The sequence below is a fragment of the Gallinula chloropus genome (assembly GCF_964237585.1).
Source record: "Gallinula chloropus genome assembly, chromosome: 14".
Classification (NCBI taxonomy): domain Eukaryota; kingdom Metazoa; phylum Chordata; class Aves; order Gruiformes; family Rallidae; genus Gallinula; species Gallinula chloropus.
This window is the reverse complement of record NC_140099.1, coordinates 19,136,800-19,160,286: the sequence shown is the minus strand read 5'-3', so window position 1 is coordinate 19,160,286 and position 23,487 is coordinate 19,136,800. Positions and strand designations below refer to the sequence as shown.

Genomic DNA, 23,487 nt, shown 5'->3' with positions numbered 1-23,487 from the left:
GCGCAGTCTTGGCCTAATGCTCAGCTTGGTGAGTTCAGCAGACTGAGTTTTGTCAGGTACTTGTGTCATGCTTGAGACAGTGTGATGTCAGATGGATATTCATCACAGGAATTGGTTAGTTTGTGAGTGAGACTAGCAAGGGAAAGGCTAGGAACTGCTGCTGGACAGAAAACTCATTGCCAAAATTGCCATTATAGAAGATTTTTTAATTCTGATAAATACAGTGCAAAATGCTGTTTTAGGAGTGGCATACTGGGTACCAAGCTCAGTGAGTAGTTCTCACCTTTATTTCTACTTCTGCCTCAGTTTTCCACTTGTAAAATGACAGCAATCCCATCTCCTCATTGTTGGAGTTAATAGTATTTCCAGGGTTTGAACAATGTTCCAGCTCTACTAATGTTCTTAAGGGCTTAACCCTCAGCAAAATTGAGATGCTTCATAAACCTCTGCACAGCATTCATGTGGAAGCCCACCTATACCACAGGAGCTTGACTGGTTATGTGCTGGTTATGGCCAAAAATCTGCAACTGTATTTCTTTTATTAATTAAGTATAAAAACTTGTTAATTTTAGCAGGTCTGAAAGCAGCACTGTAAGACTTGATGTTCAATTGCAGGACGATGCACCTAATGGAAGGAGAGTTACCTACCTCCATGTCAGGAAGCTGTGGAGCAAGCATTAATGGGAAGCTGTACATTTTTGGTGGATTTGATGATAAAGGATACAGCAATCGGGTATTGTATGATTTTATAACATTGTAATTGAATTAATAATAATGCTAGTGTCAACCTTACTGTTTTGTCTGGTGTACTTTGCATCAAATGAAGGAAATTTAAAAGAGAAGCCTTTTTTTTTTATTAAAAAATCAGGCTTTTAAACTAACAGAAACTTTAGTTGTTTTAATGTTCAACTCCATACACTTTTCTGGGGTTTTTCACTGAATCGTAGCTTCAGGGTGAGATCTGTTGTGTGAAACCTCTGTTTATTTATGAAAACTGCCATTGCTCTCCCAGTTGCTTTTTTTTTATTAATTAATATGCTGGCAGTCGTAGTTGAAATTGATCTCAGAATATCCCTTTTATTTTTACTCTTTGATAGCCATTACTTTTCTTATATAATTGGGTAATAATTGAAGTTAAAATGCAGCTCCCAGTTTTCCTAGAACGGAAGGCTGGAGTAGCCGAGTAGAGGAAACGACCTGTTTTATCATTGACTGTAAGTGAAGTTCCCAAGCCTTGATGATTTTTGTGCAGTTACCTAGTTAGGTTTGGCAGAATTTAGGCAGGACTGAGAGCTTTTTTATCTTCAAAAAAGTTTTTACAAGGCTTCAGTTGATCCCATGAAGATGATCAGAGGGCTGGAGCAGCTCCCCTACGGAGAGAGGCTGAGGGAGCTGGGCTGGTTCAGCCTGGAGAAGAGAAGGCTGTGGGGGGACCTCATTGTAGCCTTCCAGTCCCTGAAGGGAGCAGAGGAACAGGAGGGGAATCAGCTTGTTAAAGGGCAGAGACTGGCAGGACAAGGGGGATGGAGTGAAGCTGGAGGAGGGGAGGGTGAGATGAGATATTAGGGGGAAGTTCTTTGCAGAGAGAGTGGTGAGGGGCTGGAAGGGGCTGCCCAGAGAGGGGGTGGGTGCCCCATCCCTGGGGGTGTTCAAGGCCAGGTTGGCTGGGGCCCTGGGCAACCTGGGATTCTATGATTCTGGAAGAAGCTGGCTATTAGTCTTCTGGTCTGGCTGAGTAGAGGCAAGGAAACCTGCTGCTACTTCTCATGCTTTTTGTGTTGTTGTGTATCTCATTCTTCCTCTATGTTGCTACATATTGTAAACTTCACTGTCAGTTCCTCCTTTTGTTTTGTTTTAAGGAAGTGCTGTGATCTGGGGGGTGGTGGGCTGTTCTTTTTGCTGGTGATTTGTGCTGGATCCTTCGACATCGTTTATACTGAAAATATTGTAATTTTTTTCTTTTAAGCTGTATTATGTTAATTTGCGAACAAAAAATGGAACCTATAGGTGGAAAAAAATTACAAATTTTAAAGGTCAACCTCCTACACCACGTGACAAGCTTTCCTGCTGGGTGTATAAGGACAGGTAACACATTAAAAATATTTAATATGTGTTAATTACAGAGAGGAAGTACTATAAAGTGAAGAGAACACAGGTTTGGGATTCATGAAACTAAGTCTTAGCTTGACTTGGCTGTGGGATTTTGTGTAACTCTCCTAACAACTTTCTACCAGAGTTTTCTCACATGTGAGCTGAATCCATGGTAAGTATGAACCTACTTTAGGAGAGGATTGGGGAATCTAGGGGAAGTTTCTGGAATGCTTTGAGACATTAGATAAAATCTGTTATGAATCTAGTACAGTTTTAATTTTAACACATGTTAAAAAGCAGCATAAAATTTACTACTTCTTGTTGTTGTTGCATGATGTAAGCACTAAATTATTACCTGCAAGAAAATGTATTTAGTATATTTTTGAGGATTTCAGTAGCATACAAATATTTCAGTGAGTATAAGAACCAAGTCAGCCTAGATAATTGTGTTCTAGAAGTGATTTATTTTTAGCCAAGTATTTTTTCTTAAATAGAATGTTTCAGTTTTTGTGTTTATCGTAGAAAGTGTTTGGATATTGTAGCATATGTAGTCACAAAAAGTGATGTGTCAGTGATTTGCTATGATAGTTATTGTAAAGAAGTAAGAATATGATATGCAGTGAACACAATAAAATGTAAATGATATCTTTCTGGACTCCAAATCTGAAGAGGTTTTGCATAAGTTGTGTAATGCCTCTCAGTACTATACATTGGTTTTGTAATTCGAATTTAACTGCAAGATATATGAAAGTAAATATATTTGAACAACTTCTCCTTAGCTATCAACAAGATTATTCAAAACTGAATGAATCTGTTCAGAGTATCCTGTAATCTGAGAGAATTACCTCAGCTGGTAACTTCATGTTTTAGCTGGCAGACTTTAACCTTTCAATTTAACAGAAGTCTTAGGGGACAAGCTATGCACCTTTTCAGGAGTAGACCTTAAATTTTCACAAGATGTGAATTTGCAGATCAGGATGTCTTGGTGTATTACACAATGCTTTCAGTAACTCTGTTTCCCTAGGAATGTCAGTCTGGAATGACCTTCACCATCCCATCATTTCCTAAATTGTCTTCTCCCAAGACCACTAGCGACTATACCAAATATCCTCAAATGTTGAAGTTAAACAAATCTTTAGGAACCTTTACTTATGGATGGCCATTTCATGGGTGGAATATTAGGCTGGGAGGTGTGTAACGATACTTGCAATGCAATATGTTCAGTAGTGCTTAGTTGAAAAAGAAGCTCTTTATAAGACAGACTTTGTGGGTCACAGAACCTTGTTGTGACAGGATGTGTACAGAAAGCTAGCAAATAGAGCAGGAGCTTCAGTAGACAAGGGCAGGAATTCTAGCAGCAGCATAGGTATTTCACTCTCTTATCTCATTTTGAGACTCATCTGAAAATGTGACTGTGATAAGCTTGTGGATGGAGGAGTAGAGAACAGGGACCTTGAGGTATCTTGAACCTCCTTCCTTGCTTATGTGGATTTCTATCAGGCTTGTTGAGGAGCGTAGCTATTACCTTCATCTCAGTAAGGCTTGCTGTGTAATTAGGTGTAGCATGAACTGTTTTATGTTGCTTATTATTAATAGTGCAGTAGGTAAACCAACATTTGAAATTAAAATGTGTAAGCTGTAATGAATAATGTTATTTACAAACCAGCTAACTGAACCATTTGTTATTGTTGTTCTTTCAGGCTAATATATTTTGGTGGCTATGGCTGTAGGAAGCATAATGAACTCAGTGATTGTTTTGATGTCCATGATGCATTCTGGGTAAGAGATTTGTCACAATTCAGAGTGATCTGTCCTTTCTAATTGTCAAAACATAATCTTTTATACTGTTCTATAATCAGTAAGTATTAAAACCTCTCTGATTTTTCCTTACAGCAGCAACAGAGAGAGATAAATTAGAACCTTCCACTTAGATTTGAAGTTTCAGTGCAGGGTTCAGCACATTCTGCATACCCAGTGCTAGGCTGTGAGTGCAACGAAACAAAATGCTGTTGAAGCAGGAACAAAGGCAGTATTTTAAATCTGAAGACATGTTTTAAATGTGAAACTCCCAGAAAACTTCAGGATTTATTTCCCTGAAGCACTGGCAGGGGATTTACAGCTTCAGAAGTCTGACTGATAAATGGTTTCAGTTAATTTCCTACATTTGTTATCCAGAGTTTCCTGTAATGATATGTTGGAGTTAATAGAAAGGAGGAGGGTGATTACTTAGTGACAGGAATTAGTGAGAAATAGACATGCATGCAAGGGACTATAGATCCTTACAACAAACCATAAATATTGACTTACAGAAATGCATCACTTGATACCATCTATTCAGTCCTTAGTATGTTATGTTAAAAATCAGTAGGTAGACTTTGTCTGCTGCAGTGACTCACACTAGAGCCCAAAGCCCAATTATCAGAAGGTCATTAGCCCTAACGATCCTGAATGCTGCTGACCTTCAACCACCCCGAGCTGCCACATCCTTATTAAAAATACCAATGTTACTTTTCATAAAATTCTGAATTTTAACTTATTTTCCATCTCAATAGGTCACTTCTGTGTTTGTATCCTGTAATAAGATTAGATATTTAAAAGTAGAATAAGCATTTTAATTTTGTACCTTCTTTTCCAGGAAGGACAGATATTCTGGGGATGGCACAATGATGTTCATGTTTTTGATACAACCACGCAAACCTGGACCCAACCAGCGATTAGAGTGAGTGGGTTTGAGTCTGGTCTCTGGACACAATTGTCATTTTACTGCATTTTGAAGCAGTTACTGATGTTGGGAAAAGTAATTTGAATATGCTTACTGTTGCTCAAGCTTGTAACATTAAACAGGAGTACACTCAATGCATCTGAAATGTGGAATATTCAGTGAATTTGCTTTCCCACAGGATGTTATTAGACTGGTGTTTTCTCTATAATGTGGTTCTGATGCAAAAAACACCCTGAGCCTCAGAGGCGTTAGAAATCTGGATACGATAGAGGGTGATGCAGTTCTCTGTATCTAGGGGATAGTTTGGAGATAAAGCTTTGTAGTCAAGCTTTAAGACAGCTGTTGGGAATATAAAATTACTGTCAGTGATGTGTTACTGGAAAGACAAGGCCCTGGAATATTCCAGAAACCATTTATTAGGAATACCAGAGTGGAGGCTGAGGAACGGGGTGTGGAGGTGTTTTAGCACCTCCTCCCACAGCAAGCTGCTGTCCTGCAGAAACGGATTGTGGTGGTTACAGGGACTTTGTGTATCCTCTTAGGCCTTGCCTGTATCTGTGTATAATTCATCTGCAACACGGGTAACTTGAGAGTATCTGAGAGTTGACCACATGAGAGATTAAATTCTGCCTGGAGGTTTCTGCCCTCCACCCCTGCCCATTTTCATAAAACTGTTAGGTGAAGGATAGTGAGTCAGGCTGGAAGAGTGACAGTGGCCACTGGTTCATCATTCAGCTTTCAAGGACATAAAGAAGCCAAGGACAGAGATAGTAAACTGACTGTATTGCTGGTTTAGACCTCCAGTTTGCAAAGTAAAGACATATGATTAGTATGTGAGGGTTATATGCTTGTTAATTTGGGCATTGTGTCCATGGAGTTGCTGTACTTCAGTATTTTCAGTGTTAACTCTTGCTCCTATCAATGAAAAATCTTTTGATATTCTCACAGTACAGCATGACTAGGAGGTAAACAGATTGGATACTTCTCAGCAAATACATTACTTTAATAGGCTTCCAAGGGAGTGTGTGTAGTTGCTGTCCCAGTAAAATAGCAGTGCACACACTTGTAGTTATTAATATGATAGTGTACTGTAAATATTCCTAGTATCTGATGAGTTTTCCTAAGAACTGAGTAGAAGTATATTGCAGTGAGTGTCTGAGAATACTTTGTGGTCTTTATAGGAAGCTCTAAAATTCCTATAAAGCTAAATGCTCCGATTTTAATAGCTTTAAGTTGGAGCACAGGGAGTTCCCCCCCAATGTGGGGAAGAACTTCTTCCCAGTGAGGGTGAGGGAGCCCTGGGACAGGCTGCCCAGGGGGTGTGGAGTCTCCTTCTCTGGAGAGATTCCAGCCCCGTCTGGACACCGCCCTGTGTGCCCTGTCCTAGGGACCCTGCTTTGGCAGGGGGTTGGACCCCATGGGCTCTGGAGGGCCCTTCAAATCCCTAGAGCTCTGTGGTTCTGTAACATGAAATTACCATTGAAAAGTGAAAGCCAGTTTTGCTGTCTTTAGTTCAGCTTCACACAGGGAATGCTTTGTGGCATGTGGCTATTAGATGTGACATCAAACTTTAAGATCTTTCTTCCAGAGATCTTTGTACCAGTTCCTAGTGGTTCTGGGCTTTGGAAAAATAAAGCTGCACAGGACATACCAACAATAACCGATATGTTACTGTAATTTCATGCTTAGGAATTAAAGGTAAATTAATTTACATTTCATTTCAGCAAAGCAATAATAAATCAAACCCAGAGGAAATATATTAAGCACTAGTTACTGATGGAGCTCAATTAAAGATGTTCTTGGCAAATATGTGTATCTTCTAATTTCTGTGCAGTCTTGGACGTGAGCACAAATGATTTCCTTTTAAAGTTGCAGTCCTGTCAGCATTTTGATGCATATTGGCATCACTCTGTGATACTGACTTGCCAGTATCCTTGCCTGGCACTTTGATGTTCTGATGGTTCTTATTTTGGTTCTTTCAGGGTGGAGACCCACCTCAGCCTCGAGCCGCTCACACGTGTGCTGTGCTGGGAAATAAAGGTTACATCTTTGGAGGACGAGTACTGGTTAGTCTCCAATTAAAACATTTTATTGGTAGTAACATTATTTTCTTGGCAGTTTGGGTTTTTTTAATAGCAGAACATTTTTGTAGCAGAAAAATCCTAAATGTCTTTGACCTTACCTATATGTCAGGGCTGTTAAATCCAGGATGGTTCTTTTCATCCCCTTCTACTTTAAAAAGAGTCTGTCTTTCTGCCTCTAGTGTCAGTGATGAAGCATACACAGTCCCAAAAAGGGAATAAGCCCCAGGTGACTGTGTGATAAATGCAAATGTCTCTAGATCATCAGAAATGGTTGATGTGTGTGTAACCTCTGCAGGAGGTGGTTCAAGAGTGGAGCAAAAGTAAGCCTGCTAATAGACCAGGTATAAATAAATGATGCAGCGCTAGCATTCAGTGCTTGCCACATCTTAGCACATTTATACATCAAACCTGCTGGCTTCCTTCCCCATTTCACTTAATGAAATTCTAGCAAGCAGTAAATCTAACTGGGATTCCAGCTGGTGCTCCTGTCCTCCCCATTGCTAAAGGAAGAGGAGATAAGTTAAGAACAGTGCATTTCTCACAAATCTCTCTCTCACACCCTGATGTTGACCTACTGGGAAAGTGAAGTTCAGAACAGCTCTTGGGATACAGTGTTTTATATTTGTGTGTGGTTCTGAAAGGTAGGAAAGAACATATTTCAGTTGGCTTTATAATTTAAACTTCTGTCACTTTTCTGCTCGTGACTGAAATAAGCCTGGAAAAGCAGCCTGTGATTAGAATGTCTGGGTACACAGCTATTCATCTCCATGGGTTCAAGCTAATAAAGGATGCTGCAGCATGTTACCTGATAGCACTGCAGGCGTGGGTCATGCCAGTCCTGCTGAGCCTTTCCCCTGCTCTCTGGATGTCAGTTTTGCAGTCTGTCTTTCCCTCTACCACCCTCAGTATGTGAAGCACACCTTAGAGATTGCTGTTCACATCTCTATTTTGTGCCTCCAATACAAGCTCTTTACTGCAGGAGTAAGGCTTGTATTTGCTTTCTTGATAGATGATCCAAGTCTGCACCACTGAATGCACTGTGGGAGGATCTAAATCTGTCATCCCTTAGGTAATCCTCAAAGGCAGCGTAAGAGCTGTCTGCACGGGGTGCTATCAGTGCACACACAAATCAAGGCTAGCTTCTTGCTAGGTAATCTTAACTCTTCCTAGCTATTTTTAACTTGAAAAGAAAGGAAAAAATAATAACCATGGGCATCATCCCTCTGGTTGTCTGTACCTAACAAACCTGAAGGCACCACTGGTAAGTGAGGAGATGCTAAAACCTCTCAGCAAGACACCTAGTATTTCTAGTAGTCAAAGGAGATTTTTCTCTTCAGTTCTCTGCTGTAGCATTAATGTAAGAATTTATACCTGCAGGAGCAATCCAATACAAAAAAATCCTGTCTTACCTCTGAAAATAAGGATGGGAATAGGTAGTCTTAACTAATGCAGAGTGCCCTATCATTTCTAAGGTTTTCTTTGCAGGGATAGTTTCTTCATGGGCTGGAAAGTCAACCAGCTCTTTTTAGAACCATTGCAGAGCACAGGGAAGGTAACAGTCTCTGTATGAGCTGGAGTTTAAAAATATTATCAGGAATGTGATGAGAAGATTCTGTAAGGCAAGTTAAAAAAAAAAACCCTCCTACTTTTAAGTTACTGTGTACCCTTCCAGATTGTTTTTAAAAATTTCACCTTTTAGCTGTTTTTACCTCCAGCTAATGTAGAGTCTTTAATTATACTCAGCTAGGGAATGAGGCTGGATGGTTTCTCTCGCTGCTACTAGGAAAAGCAGCGGTGAACAAGCTTTTGAAAGCCCCCAGTGCTGTGTTTCCATAGTTGTGTTGTAAGGAAGAGAAGGAATTAACTGTTGGTTGGAAACGCCTTAGGATGAACATAGGCCAACTTCATCTTGGAAAGCTGCCATAACCTAAACCCTGTATTCCCCAGTACTTACAAATCAAACACTGTAACACTGCACTTTGTTCCCTCTCCCCTGTTTTTCATGCTGTAAAAGCTGTACTGTAATGCAGAGCTCTTCTCAGGGGAAGTCTCCAGTTCTGTTACAAAATGGCTTACTCCTGCTTGCTCAGACAGAAACCGTGCTGATTACAGCAAGTTCACAGTGTCCAGCCAGTTTTTCAGTTTGAATTGCCTCCTACAGCTGCAGGAAAAGTCTTTCCCCTGGTACCTTGAAAACCAGAGCAATCAGAAAAGAAAGTAGCTATGATTGATGCCAGTGATTCTGACGGTTGTGCCTGACATGGCCTTTCACACAGGATCTCTGGAACTGTTGCTAAAGCCCCAACCCTTGACTGAGAGAGAACTGCACACAATAACTTCCAGAGCTGTAGGTTTGGACAGACTTGATTTGCAGATAGTTCAGGAAATAAAGGAATATTTAGAAGTCTCATTTGAATCTTGTGTGTCAGGCTTAGCCATACCAGGCTTAGTGAGCCTCTGCTATGGACTTGCTCTTTCCTGTCTGCTGTGTAAACAAACTCTTGCTAACTACAGCTGAACTGAATCCTGCTCCTCATTTAGCAAGCCTGCAGATGTGACAGGGAAGGAAACCTACATGTGAGACATACAGCTCAGAACCTTCTGGCCCACTGTTTATCCCTGAACACTTCCTCAGCTGCCAAAGCCTTGTTTCTCCTGTTAGGAAGGGCTCTCTGTGGTGCAGAGGTCCTCACACCAGCAACAGAATAGCACTGAGCTTTGTCTCCAAGCTAGTTAGGGTTGCTGTGCTGTGCCTGCTGCAACTGAACTGCTTTGTAACTCAAGCTAGGATTCTTACACAGCCTCTGTAAGTGAAATTACTGATAAACCAGAGCTCACCCATCATTTCCCTATTGTGCTGTTGCATGATGAGATACACCCTAAGAGGACATGCCCTCTGGCTTCTATTTAACTTTGACTATTTGACTACAGGGTTCAGAAATACAAGAAGGCTCTGATCTGAAAAGGTTTTTTTCTTCCTCAGGTAGCAGCACCTTCCTTAAGAACCATTTCCTAAATTTCAGTGAGACTGTCTTGAGAAGAATGAGATTTTAGAAAGCTGTAGTTAATTTTGTAGGAGAGCAAGTGTAATTTACACCTTAGTGATACTCTGTTATTTCTAGGACAGAAAGTGAATCAATATCTGGAAGGAAACTTTAGGTTAGGGAACATTCAGTGGGACTTGAGAAATGAATGTAAGTCATGAAGCAGGAAAGGAAAGCCAAAGACATCAGAAAAACACTGCATTTCCTGACAGCAGGAGTAACTCTTCCCCAAAGGACAAAGTCTTGCATTTCTCCATAAATTAAGGAGCAAATACGGGGTTGCTCTGCTCCTCCTTCTCCTAGTTCACCATAATACAAATCTTCCCAGGGAAAAGGCTCTACAAGGAACCAGAAAGGGCCAGGAAGTGTCACGAGGCTTCTCCTATTCATCTTTCTGGGAGGAAAGGGCACCTTTTTCCAAACTTGGAGCTAGAACTGGTAAAAGAAGATGATGATGGTGATGATCAAAATCAATTGTACCAGGAATCATTTGAAAACAGGCTGAGAAGTATTATGTGGACTCTGTTCCTCCAGGTAAGCCCCTGAAAAAAACAGAAATGGGAGAAAGTGGGAAGGAAGGAGAGTTAGTGCAGAAGTCGATGGGAGTCTCATGTTTGATTTGAGTGGAAAGTTTTCATGTAAAGAATGATGAAGTTAAAAAGTCTTTCCAGCAGCTCCACCCATCTGATGCCTTAGCTTGTGCATGTTTATGTTTCCTGTTAGCCTTTCTGTCACTGAAGAACAGAAGATGCACTGAACTGCAGTCCTCTTGCAAAGACTGGAGCTGTAATAGCTGCTTGTCTGTAAATCCCAGAAGGGAGAGCTGTGCAGAGTTTACTCCAACAGCTGTTGAGCTGTGAATATGTTGCCTTAATGCCTTTCATCGTGCTGGGAAGCTAATCCTGAGACAGAGCAGGTCCTGGGTCACGGTGACTGGGCTGCGCGTAAATGAGCGTGCTGTAGAGAAGTAGGGTGTCTAAGGAGCCCTTCTAACTCGAAGGGAAATGCAGCCTTTTTATGAGGCTTCATGCTTTTAAGCCAATTAAGAACCATCTTGGGATTATCAGCTAAATGATTGAATGTAGCAGGCAGCACTTGGAAATCCATGAGAACCTGCAAGAAAGCATTGCATGTGACAAGTGATGAGGCCATAAGCTGACTGTGTGCTGTGGTTTCCCAAGCAAGGGTGCTGTAGAAAGGCATTTTCACTTGTTAAAGCTGTGTTAAGGGACCAGATCTCAGGCACAAATGTCCAACTGATGCTGTGTTTTGAATTCACGATGAGGTTGCTGTAATGATGCATCTGTCAGTCTGTTGAATCATGAGAATGTAAAGATTGTAACACGTTGATTTCCCAGGGACCGAGCAACCGAGAGCTGCATCTTCTGCCTAATGCCTAGGAAAGGAAAGTCAGCGAGGAGGTCTTGAACAGGATCTTCTTGAAACCTTAATTCCCAACAAAACAGCAACTTTCTTTCTTCCCTTTCTTTAACAGATGTCCTCTGTAGTGAACTGTATTATATTCCAAGATGATTAAATGTTTTTAGCTCTAGAGCCTAGGATGTTGCTTTTTTGCCACCCTACCCCTAAGTAGTGTCTAGCTGTGTCACAGGTACAGCAGAAGATATTCAGTAATTGTATTTTGCTTTCTGCTTGTATAACTTGTTCCTCATCTCCTTCAAAGCCTCCTGAAGGAGCAGGAAACTGAATAGACTTGTCATGGAAGACAGATCTGCTCCACTAGCTGTCAGTTGGACCACACTTGATTGTTAACTTTGCCCTCTTACAGGGATAAAGCTTCTCAGCAATGCACAAAAGCCCTCGCCTTCTGCTTTTCTTTAGCCCCCTGGCCTCTCTGCAGGTGTCTGCAAAATGCTAGTTAACATTCTCTTCCCTAGGACAGCAAAGGGCTAACATGTACTTGATCAGAGGAGGCCATAGCTACCCTGAAAACCATTCCCTGAAATACCCCGAGAGATTTGCCGTAGCTCTGATGGACAGCTCTGGAAGTCTCTCAAACTCACTAACTGGCTGAGCTCTCCAGGGGTAACACTACTCCTATTCTGACTTAAATGACAAGTCTAGTTTCTACCTCAAAGGATCTGCAAGCTGGAGAAAGGCTTATTCTAATAGATCTATGGACTACCCTAGGAGAAAAGAAATTGTAAGGTAAGGCAAGATATATTTCCCTACTTCTCAGCTACTGTTTTGTAGTACCTAGGGGAATCACAACTATCATTCAAGTGTACTGTGAGCCACTGAAAGTATTGCTGCAGCCTAAAGCAAAGAAACTCGTTCTTCTATCCCCCTTCCCCTTATGTTTCAAAGGCAATTACTTTCTTCATCTCAAAACAGAGGCAGATATGCAAGTGTACTGTTCTCCTCTTGCTCTTATTGACACATTATTTTTTATGGCAAATGCTAAAAGGGTTCTAAAACCTTCTTGTTGCTAGTAGTAACTCTGGGAAAGGGCTTGTCTTTCAGAAAAGAGAGAACAAGACAGGTGTGATGAACTTTTTGGGGGATGTCATGTACTGAGTACAACACCTGCTTCAGAATTTCAAGGAGTAAGTGGCCAGGCAGGAGGATGAATAGTTCTGATCAGAACACAAAGGAAAATGAAAGGAAACTCTTACGTAGAGTATTATACTGTCTGCAGTTACCTGCCATGAAGTGTATGGATAAAAATTGACTATGTTTGCAGGAACAGATTCTCACAGAGTTCTTCTCCATTAAACTACCATGAGAAGCTAAAATTGATCCTGTACTGCCATTGCTGTAAATACTGCTGACAGGTAGTTGTCTGAGAGGTGCATGGGCTTTCCATCTGCCACGTCACACAGAGCTGCTGCTCTAAACCACATGGGTACAGTTTCCTTACTGTTGTTTGAAATGCTCTGTCCTGGGATGGCCTCACTGAAATACTTTGCTCATTGTTTGCTTAATGTAACACAACTGGGATTTTATCTCTTTGTTTTAGCAAACTAGAATGAATGATTTACACTGCCTGAATTTAGACACTTGGACCTGGTCTGGAAGGTAGGTTTCTCTCTCTCACACTTAAAGTTGAATGTAGCAGATTGAAACATGTTGTTAAATAGTTCCAGTGCTAATTTTGTCACTTTTCCAAGAGGAGGATGGGAGTTTGGGGACTATTTTAACAGCTGTTCTACTGTGATTTCAATTTAATTTAATTTGATAGTGGTTACAAACCTTTTCTGTTCTGTACCAAAGTGTTGATGATGCTATTTAGAGCACAGCATGCAGTGATTTAACATCCTCATTCCCAAAATGGGTACATTCATCCATATGGAATTCTCATTTTGAATAGTTTTTACTGTCTATGTTTGGCTTATTATGGTAGAGAATGAGGAAGGGTCTCCTCCCCTGAGATAAGCACCTCAACCATTTTAAAAAGGAAAATCCAGTAAAAAGGATAACCTAAATATTTCCCTTTTAAACTAAATCAGGTGTTAGTATGCTTCTGGAGACTTGTTTGCATTTATGATAGTGCTACTACACAGGTAGAATCAGTGGATATATTGTTAGCTGATAGACAAACCAGGAGTAACTGGTGAGTGATAATCATTGCTCTAATGCTGTTCTCATAATAGCCTAGTAAAAATTTCCCATAAGACCATGAAATACACCTTTCCTGAGTGTATTTCCAAGTGATGTGCTGCATGCACCAATGATGGGCATCTTCCCTCTCCTGTGACTGCTGCTCTGCTCTGCTCTGCACCAAGCGTGGTCTTTTGCCCCCTGAGCTTCTGAGAGCAAAGCCAGGAGTAGGCACAATGTTCTATCCTTTCTTGCTGCTGATGGCAGCAGGACAAAGAGGTCCCACAGTGTCCTTTCAAAAAAAAAAAAACACCAAACAACCTCTTACAAGATTTCCTTAATTGGCCCTTGTGATTAACTAATGAGTTGAATTCCCCTTTTTCCTGTAGAACTAACAATGTTCTGCCTAAATGATAGTAGCATTGTCCCTCTTCAACTGTGATCTTCTGATTATTCAGATTATTACTTGAGCTGCTTACTGCTTCTCCTTGCATGAGCAGCTGCTGTGTGGCTTGCTCTTTATTGCCTTAGAAAAGGAAACCTTTGAGAGTTGAGTGACAAGTCAATGAGGGGAACTTCAAGCCCTGAAGGAGGGGTGTCAGTGACAAAGTTCTGTCTAAATCCTGGTCAGCCAGTGTTCCCTTTTGTTTGGGACAAGCTAATACTGAAGTTCTTCAATCTCAGCCTGGCTTTAACATACCTCCATGCACACATCCTTAGAGTAAGGATGGCAATATGCAGGGCAGCTATTCCTAGCAGAGGGGGTGGGTTCCTCATCCCTGGGGTATTCAACACCAGGTTGGCTGGGGCCCTGGGCAACCTTGTGTAGCTCCAGGCCTGGAGGTTGGTGTCCCTGCCTGTGGCAGGGGGGTTGGAGCTCTGTGATCCTTGGGGTCCCTTCCAACCCAGACCAGTCTGGGATTCTATGATCCTAATACCTGAAGATTGTTCCAGCACTCCAGGATTTCTAGACTGTGATCCAAGCCTTGCTCACAAGACTTACCCATGATTTAATACAGACTTTGATCACTATAAATTTAGGATCCTACCCTTGAGTTACTCTGTAGCACCTCTGCAAAGAGTCTTTGAGAGACTGAAGGAAGAGATTTAGGAGAGACAAAAAAAATTAGATTTGAGAGGGGGTTTTATTGGTTTTGGCTTTTTTTCTTTTAAAGATCCTTTGCAGAGCATCTGCTGCTGTGGTGGCACCTCATGGGAAGTGAAGTGTTCATGTTTATTGATATCAGAGGCTGGTCTTAGGGGAAGCTCCACAAGCCTGAGCACTGTTCTTCCCTGAGTGACTGCTCTTATGAAACCTGAGAAACAGAAATCAGACTGTCACTGATGGCAGAATTTGGATAAGCCATTGTCAGCTGCAAATTAAGGGAAACAAGAAAAGAGGGGGTACCTTCCTACATCTAGATGATTTCTCCAATTAATTTCTTTGTGACTATTAGTAACCTACTGTGGTAAAACCATCTCCCACTGCCAGGCCACCTGTCAGCATACACAAACACACAGTGCCTCTTAGCATGATTTCACCTCCTAATTACCAGACCAGCAAAACTCTGTCATTTGAGGACAACAGCAAATTAATAGTTAGGTTTTTACTCCAGTTTGCAGTCTGTCTTTGCACACAGTGTTTGGAAAATTATTTCTGGCTGCAGAGTTCCTTTCAGAGAACCAGCACTGGTGGCTGGAGGAGAAATGGGGCATTTGCAGGGATCAGCTCCAGTATAAAGTCCTGTGATTCCACACACATTGTTAAATGAGACAGAGCAGATAACCAGGCTGGGTGTTTCCTCTCCTCTTTTTCCTCTTTTTATTTTGTCTGAAGCTTATATAGCAAAGCTGAGATCAGTGCAGTTATGTATTGAGAGTATCAAGTAAAGAACATCACTCTGGAGCCTTTGAGGCACCAGCACTAGTTTTGAATATTTCTAATCAGCCAATCCATTTCCAGCTGAAAACTAAAAAAGCCCTGGTGCCAATCGAGTACTTTAAGGGGAAATTCTTTCAGAATTGGTTGCTCTCAGGGTGTTTTCTTCTGTAGGTGTTTCTTGCAAGGAACCTTTCCTGTGCTATGCCTTCCTTTCTTCTGAAATTCTGACCCAATGATGAGTTAAAAATTGGTCAGGATAAAACCTTTCTGATCTGGATAAAGTATTGCAGCCATTCTGCAGCTGCAGAGAGATTTGCCTTTGGTTGCCCATGTGAATTATCACCAAAGGAGACTTGAAGATTTAATACAGATTAAAAAGCAGATTAAACCAATCGACTGGAGGTGTTTGAAGTTCTTCTGTAAAGTACAGATCTCCCAGTGAGGACTTGCTTTGTACAGTCCTACATTCAAATTCACTTACTGCACATCCTCTCCTAAAAGAAAAATTCCAAAGTTGATTATTTCTTTTAAATCCCCATAGATTTTAATAAATCACTTAAGTTTCTTATTAATTCAACTCTCTGCAGGCTTCTTAAAGCATTGTGTAATATTAACCCACTAATCCAGGAATATCTTCCAGCATGAGGTTGCAGGATTTATTTTAGCTGCTGCTCCTCAGAAATTACCTTTCCTTCCTTGAGCTCCACTGACCTGCTACTCAGAATGTTTGATGTTCCTTGTGTTACTGTGATCATTTTCTGTATCAGTAGCAGGGAAGATTGAAATTTATCCCCCCACCAGTACCTGGCATGTGTTTTTCTAGACATCAGTGCCTGTTGTAGCTCAGCACAGTCTGCCCCTCTGCCAATTTTAGAAGCATCTTATACAAGAGTTGTGCAAAGCAGCACTCAAACATTGTGACTTGGCTGCAAATTCAGTACCACATTTAGCAGGATAGTTTTGCAGTCGCTGCTTAATTAGCTATGATTCTTCAGCCTTTGCTTCCAGATCAGTCACCAGCAGTGAAAGTCTCTGGATTACTCACCCTCTGTGCTCAGTTAAGAGAATTAAGTGCTTCTTGGGCATGAGGCAACTGCTGCTAAGGTAGATATCTAAAATACATTATGAGTTGTGCTTTTCAAGGACCTGTTTCTCTTAATTTATAAAGGAAATATAGGTGCCAGCCTGCCTGCAGTGCTCATGCTGTAGATTGAGCACACATCTGTGCATGTTACACTCACCTCACTTTAGCAAAGCAGAGAGGGGGGTGGAAAAAAGTACCTGCTGCTTTGAGATAGGAAAGTTCAATCCAGGCAGACTCTTTCTTACCCACTCTGGACAGTGTTTGACTAAGATTCTGACCCCAGAAGAGAGCTTACAGGTGTTTACACCTGCTTTTCCCCCTCTTCTTTGCAAGAGGAGGATGTATGGAGTGTGGGGTAGCCTAGATGCTTGTGTCTGGCTGTAGATGCTTCACAACAGAAGTTGCCTCTCTGCTTCCTATCCAGAGAGTGGGTGGGCTGGTGGCCTCTGGAGGTCCTTGCTCTGCTGGCTCTTGGGATCTCCCTGAGACAGCTGGACACCTACGTGCCTAAAGTAAGATGACATGAATTCAGGCCACCCATTGTAGGCAATCAGTCCCTTATCTTCAGGTTCTTTACTGTTCAGGTTCTCATCTCAGGTCTACCTTTCTCTGCAGCTAAAATGAAATCAGTATTAAATCCAGGTTTTTGTAGCATAAGCAGATTTTTGGAATAATAAATCTACTTCTGTTTGTACTGAGGAATTCCCCTTGGCTCCTAAAGCTTATCTCAGAGTATAGTGACGCACAAGTGTGTTACAAAGCACAGTGGTTGGAGAGGTAATAGCTTTTGAGGAGAAAGTAAAGCCACAATCCTTGTATCATATAAGATTATTTCCTAAGAGTAGAGACTGTAGCCCCTCAGGATTCATTAGGTTTTATCTCAACTAACACAGCCTGTTTACCTACATACACCATCTAGTTTATTTGAATAGATTTATCTGCTGACCTGAGCCCCTTCAGTTGTACTTTTAAGTAGTGAGTGGCTGTAGGGATCTTAAGAAAACAAACAAACAATCCATGCTTTCATCCTTACATTTGATACTCACCTAGCTGCTGGTTCAGAGAACAGTTCCTACAAGAAATGATGTTGCATTAGACTTGAACATCAACCTTCTGGAGCGTGAATTCAGGTTGCCCCAGTGCAGCTTTTACACTGGGAAAACATCCAAGCTTGTTCTAGGACAAACTGAATTCATTGTTACATTTTCCTGAGGGGGGGGTGGGGGTAATTTTCAGCATTCTTTGAAAACTTGTTTTTTTGTTTCTTTGTTTCACCAAGAATTAATATCACTGGAGAGAAACCGAAAGATCGATCCTGGCACACGCTGACTCCAATAGGAGATGACAGACTCTTTCTTTTTGGTGGACTAAGTTCTGATAATGTTCCTCTAAGTAAGTGATTGAGAGATTATCATTCTGATTTGTTGTCTTCACAAACTGCTTGGACCTTAATATTATTAGAGTGTCTTTATGGCACTTGAGTTTTTCTCTTGCTGCCTTGCTACTTTTATAGAAATAATTGTGCAGAGAGGGTATGATGATAAATCTCTGATCAAACTGCCAATCATGTAAAAGTATAAAGGCAAGAGTCTCACCCATTTTGATATTTTGATTAGGGGGCTGGAGCAGCTCCCCTACGGAGAGAGGCTGAGGGAGCTGGGCTGGGTCAGCCTGGAGAAGAGAAGGCTGTGGGGGGACCTCATTGCAGCCTCCCAGTCCCTGAAGGGAGCAGAGGAACAGGAGGGGAATCAGCTTGTTAAAGGGCAGAGACTGGCAGGACAAGGGGGATGGAGTGAAGCTGAAGGAAGGAAGGTTTAAATTAGATGTTAGGGGGAAGCTCTTTGCAGAGAGAGTGGTGAGGGGCTGGAAGGGACTGCCCAGAGAGGGGGTGGGTGCCCCATCCCTGGGGGTGTTCAAGGCCAGGTTGGCTGGGGCCCTGGGCAGCCTTGTGTAGCTCCAGGCCTGGAAGTTGGTGTCCCTGCCTGTGGCAGGGGGTTGGAGCTCTGTGATCCTTGGGGTCCCTCCCAACCCAGACCAGTCTGGGATTCCATGATTCTATGAAGAAAGGGTAACTTGATATCAGTTGCAGGAAGAAGATACAAATAATACTGTCAACATAATGCAGCTTTTTGGATGAAGAGCAAATCACAGCTACAGAATGTTAAATAGGGAGTAGTTGCCTTCTGAGTTTCTTTTCTAGAAAAGGCAACTTCTTTTAATGGAAAAATCTGTGAAATAAGTGAAAAATAATTTTGAGTGTCACAGATACATTCCACTGGAATGGAAGGGAGTGATTTTCTCAATAGCATGCTAAAGGAAAAAAAAGAAATGTCTCTTAATTCCAGGTTTTGGTGCAAAAAAGAGCCTCTGTCACTCATTAAGTTTAATTACAAAGCCTGAAAAGATGCAAGTTATTGTAAGGATGATGTTCCTGTTGCATTAATGCATTGTGCTCTTAGAACCCAGAGCTTTTTCGTTAAATAAAAAAGGTGATACTGTGTATAAACAAAAGGTAATACTTTGTCCTGAGGAAAAGTACTGATGGCTGTTCTTACATTGCAGGTGATGGCTGGATTCACAGTGTTGCAACAAATGGATGGAAACAACTTACCCATTTGCCTAAGAGCAGGCCTAGGTATACAGAACTAGATAATATCTGCTGAAATTTAGGCATTTTTAAAATTTAAATAATTTTAAATTACTATTTTAAAGCTACATTAAAAGGATATTTTAGAAAATCAGTACAGTATGATTGAATAGTTTTGCTTTACTAACATGTTCCTCCTTAGGGGATACTGTGTTACTGCTTTCTGTGTTTCTTGTAGGTGATGCTTCCTTGCTGGCATTAAAACGTTACTTTTCTGTGTGATGAAAGATCTGGGTGTCCCAACTAACCTGGTGTTCTATAGCCAAGTTATTTTTATATAAGAGAATGTATATCACCTCACTTTTGAGTAATTAATAACCTGTGAGAATGATTGAAGTTGATTAATGATGCTGTATTATTAGAAATGTGGGAGAGACGACCATGAAAATGTTGATGCACCACTTGGGATTTAAAAGTATTATAACATACCAGGTTTGGTTGGGGTTTTTTTCCCCCTGAGCTGATTACAGTTCTGCAATCCCAAAGTTAGTACTAAACAGCACAGTAAAGGAGTCTGGAGTTTGGTTATTTCAAGGCCTTTACTGCCAAGCAGAAAGGAGCTAGTCTGGGAATGTCTGATGTACATACTGGGAACACCACTGTCTCCTCCAGGCTCTGTGCCCCTGCTCTCTCTAGCTCAAAAACACAGGAAAAGAGAAATTCTGACTAAAGAAAGCAACTTTCATATGCTGAACCAGAAGCTGCTGTTGGAAACAAGTGCTTGCTGTATCAGAGCACAGCCTTGTTTTTAAATGTGGGGTTTGTTCTCTGTATTTATGGTGTAAATACTATTGAATTGGTTTGCAGTGTGCAGCAGGTACTCTGGTTTTCCTGGAATTCATTCTGTACATTCACCCAGCTACTCTCAGCACGATTTTGTATCGTTCCTTCAGTGCAGGGTACAATTCTGGCCTTGCATTTCCATGCTTCCTGCCCTGTGTTCTGAAGTACCTTTACCTGAATTGGTTTTCTTCCTGGTTTATCCTATTCTAGGCTGCCTCTTAAATATAAACAGGACTTGTTAGACCAAGTTTTGTGCTTCCTTATATTTCTAATTCTTTCAAGCCCAACTAAACTCACACCTTAGCTGCACAGATTATTTTCTGTGTTTATACAACTAGTAAACTGGTATGTGAAGGGTCTGATGACTGCCTTAAACAGCAGTGTGCATCATTAGCAGTGATTTGTGTCTGTCTTTGTCTTCTGTTCTTTACATGGATGGTCTCAGAACTTAACCTCTGAGGTGGGCTGCTTCACCTTGTGTAATTATTTTCACTGGCTCGTCCTGAAAAAGGACCAGGAAGGGACAGAATGTGCTTTTTCCACAGGCAGCAGCCCAGGGAGCTGCAGCTCAGCCTTTACTCTTGGGTTTGGTATGCAGTTTGTAGGCTGAGGACAGTTCCCATTGACCTAATTCTGCATTGAAATAAAGCTCCTCCCTTTAGAATCCTAAACAAAACCCAAACAAACCCTTTCAGTAACCTTTTTCAGGAGGTTTTAGAAAGGAGCTGTACCAAAAGCCTGTCTCTATATGGAACTAGTTTTGAGTGTGAAGTATGTGCTTGTGCCATGATTGCTTCCCTGTTCTTACAGGGGATCACTGCAGGGTCTCTGCACCTGAAGAACATTTAACTCAGTTCTATTGCTCATATGACTTTACAGCAGGACTTAATGCACTAGGAATAATATGTATATGCCTACTTCTCTTACATATTTCTGTTATTTTATAAAGATAATGGTATGTCATGCATGCATGAGTGTATTTTATTGATACTTCCACAAAACAAATACCCTCCTTAAATTCTGTAAAGAATAATTTCCTTTAACCTTCAGTTTTTAGTTTTTCAGGTCATAGCTCTCTGATTCCACATCAGTAGAAAATATTCCTCCTCCTTCTGTCCATCAGTTGTGTTAACACTTTGCATGCCAGGTTACAATGGAGACCAAACTCTGTGTTTAACTTGCTGATTCCCAGTGTTTTCCTTGCAATGTAATCCTTATTCTAGGTAGAAGAGCTGTGTAAAAAGGTTATGTTAACTCAGCACCTGTGTATTTTAAATAACATGCTTTATTAGAATGTTTAGGTGATAAGTTAGAGCAGCTGTGAGAGGACAAACTGTCAGTCTGTAGCAAAAGCATCAGGTTGTGAGCTAGGCTGTGGAGTGGAGGCAGGAAAGGATTCCCAGTGCTCCTCAGTGATGAAGTCCCAGCCAGAGTTTTCCTAATGCAGATAAGGCAGAGACAGATCTATCTACAGGTATGAGGAAGAGGAAAGGTTGGGATACAGTTTAGCCTGAGGAGAAGGGTGAATAATTACTGATGGGAATGGAGTAAGAGAGTGGGAATGTTTACTCTTGCATGAAAGTCATAGTTATTTTAAGAAGACTTAGAGGGCCAGAGCTGTGTGGTGATAAACAAACATCTTGTGATACACCAGTAGAAGAATGAGAGACTTTGATCTAACAATAGAAAGTGAATCTAGCCAGGTGTAGCTGCTGAAGCAGCAGAACCCTGGTTAAAGCAGGATGTTACAAGTCAGGCTTTGGTTTGGCTTGGGTTTGGTTTGTACCACATGCTTTTACCTGCACAACACACGACTTGTGGGCGTGATGTGAGTGACTGACACACAGAAAATGATCCCCTGGAATCTTTGGGGGAGGCATAACACACTGCAGGAGGATAACTTCTGTTCTGAAGCTCTCCCTCTGCTGCTCAGGGCTGAGAGTCAAAACCCCACAATCATCAAGCCCTTCAAATTGCAGTTATGAATTAAACAGTGGGAAGATTAAAAGGGGAGAGACCTGTTCTTGGCCAAGCCTTGTTTTGTATAGTTACCTTGGTAAAAAATGTTCCACTGACAGGTTTTGTTGAAGTAGTGATAAATGAGACAAAGTAAATGTAACTGGAGTGCAGGAAAGTCAAACAATGGCAAAATGGATGGCTCTGTGCCTCTCATGCTCACGAGATGGCTACTCACATTGCTCTCACCTCCTACAGTGCCAAGGAAATGAGCAGTGTCACATGTTTAGGTACTGCTTTTTACCTCTCAAGGCTTTAATGTCTCTCTCTTGGTTTTCTAAGAAGTAAGGGTTACATAACCATGCTCTATACAGGCATGGCTGCCTCTTCTTCCCACCTACATTATGAATCAATTGATCCATTTTGGTAACTTTTGAGGAACAAAACAAGGAAGCTCAGAGATACCAAGTCCCAGTGTGTTCTGTGCAAATAAATGGCCAAGCAGCTTTCAAAGAGAGATTCTTGTAATCCAGTGAGCGCTCAGCCCTTGCTTCTCCAGTCTTACCTGAGAACAGAGGGTCTGTCTTGGGCCCAGGCTGATAAAGAACAGGATTTATTGTTTCTGCAACTCAAACACAGTATTTAAACTTGGAAAGTTCTTCTTGGGTGAGGTGAAGAGGTGAGCACACACGTGAACATGCTGCTCCTCTGACACCCTTAAACACACCTCAGGGTTAGGTTTGTTTTGCTGGGAACACACAACTGCTGCTTGTCACTTGGTCACTAAGGCTACTTCTAATCTTATTTCCAGACTGTGGCACACAGCCTGCCTTGGGAAAGAAGGAGAAGTGATGGTGTTTGGTGGAAGCAAAGATGATTTGCATTTCATGGACACGGTCAGTAAACTGAATAATGATGTCCTGGCACTCCAGTAATTAAAATGGAAATAAAGTTGATAATGATTGCTGATGCTATCCATATCACACAGGGTGAGGTGTGACCTTAGGAGTGCTTGGGAAGTAATTTCTGAGGGGGTTTTCCTGCCCTTGTTAGGTTCATGAGAAGGGATTTGTTATTCAGGTTCTTTCTAAATAATTATTTAGGTATTCTCAGTTTTAAGTTGTACACGTGGTAATAAATGTTAAGCTAACCTAGAAAATAGCTGCACTTCTGAGAGAAGCTGTTTGGCCTTTTAATGGTTCTTTCTTCTGTCCATCAGGGTCACTGCAGTGACTTGCTGATATTCCAGACTCAACCTTACTCGCTCCTCAGGTGAGTTGAGGTGGTTGGCACAGAGCTGGGTGTGAATCGCTGTGGGGCTGGGCTTTCCCATGTGGGTTTCAGCCAGGTACCCCTGCAAGGGTGGGTGAGAGAGAACATCACCTCCTTGGGAAGCACATGGAACGTGGGGTATGGCCCTCTATGGCAGCTTCAGCACTGCTGGTGCTTCACACTCCCCTGCACGTGCAAGGTCTGGAGTGAGCATCGTGTGTGACAGGAGCTGAGGGAACGGTGTGAAGCTGCCAGAGGAGGTTTAGGGTGGGTGTGAGGAAGAGGTTCCATCGTGAGATGGGGAATGGGAACTGGCACAGGCTCCCCAGGGAAGGGGTCAGAGCCCTGAGCTGGGCTGAGG

At 41.7% G+C, this 23,487-nt stretch overlaps 1 protein-coding gene across 1 annotated transcript in view; it reads left to right on the top strand.

Moving 5' to 3' along the window:
• Window positions 1-23,487, top strand: part of KLHDC1 (kelch domain containing 1) — a gene marked incomplete at its 5' end in the record, with an annotated part of 30,851 nt that overhangs the window by 5,803 nt on the left and 1,561 nt on the right. The window contains 10 exons of the mRNA XM_084270466.1: window positions 616-733; window positions 1,967-2,085; window positions 3,792-3,870; window positions 4,727-4,810; window positions 6,796-6,879; window positions 12,922-12,980; window positions 17,748-17,860; window positions 19,031-19,103; window positions 22,666-22,750; window positions 23,074-23,126. Of these exons, the coding sequence (XP_084126592.1) occupies window positions 616-733; window positions 1,967-2,085; window positions 3,792-3,870; window positions 4,727-4,810; window positions 6,796-6,879; window positions 12,922-12,980; window positions 17,748-17,860; window positions 19,031-19,103; window positions 22,666-22,750; window positions 23,074-23,126 (867 nt within the window). The remainder of the gene's footprint in view (window positions 1-615; window positions 734-1,966; window positions 2,086-3,791; window positions 3,871-4,726; window positions 4,811-6,795; window positions 6,880-12,921; window positions 12,981-17,747; window positions 17,861-19,030; window positions 19,104-22,665; window positions 22,751-23,073; window positions 23,127-23,487) is intronic.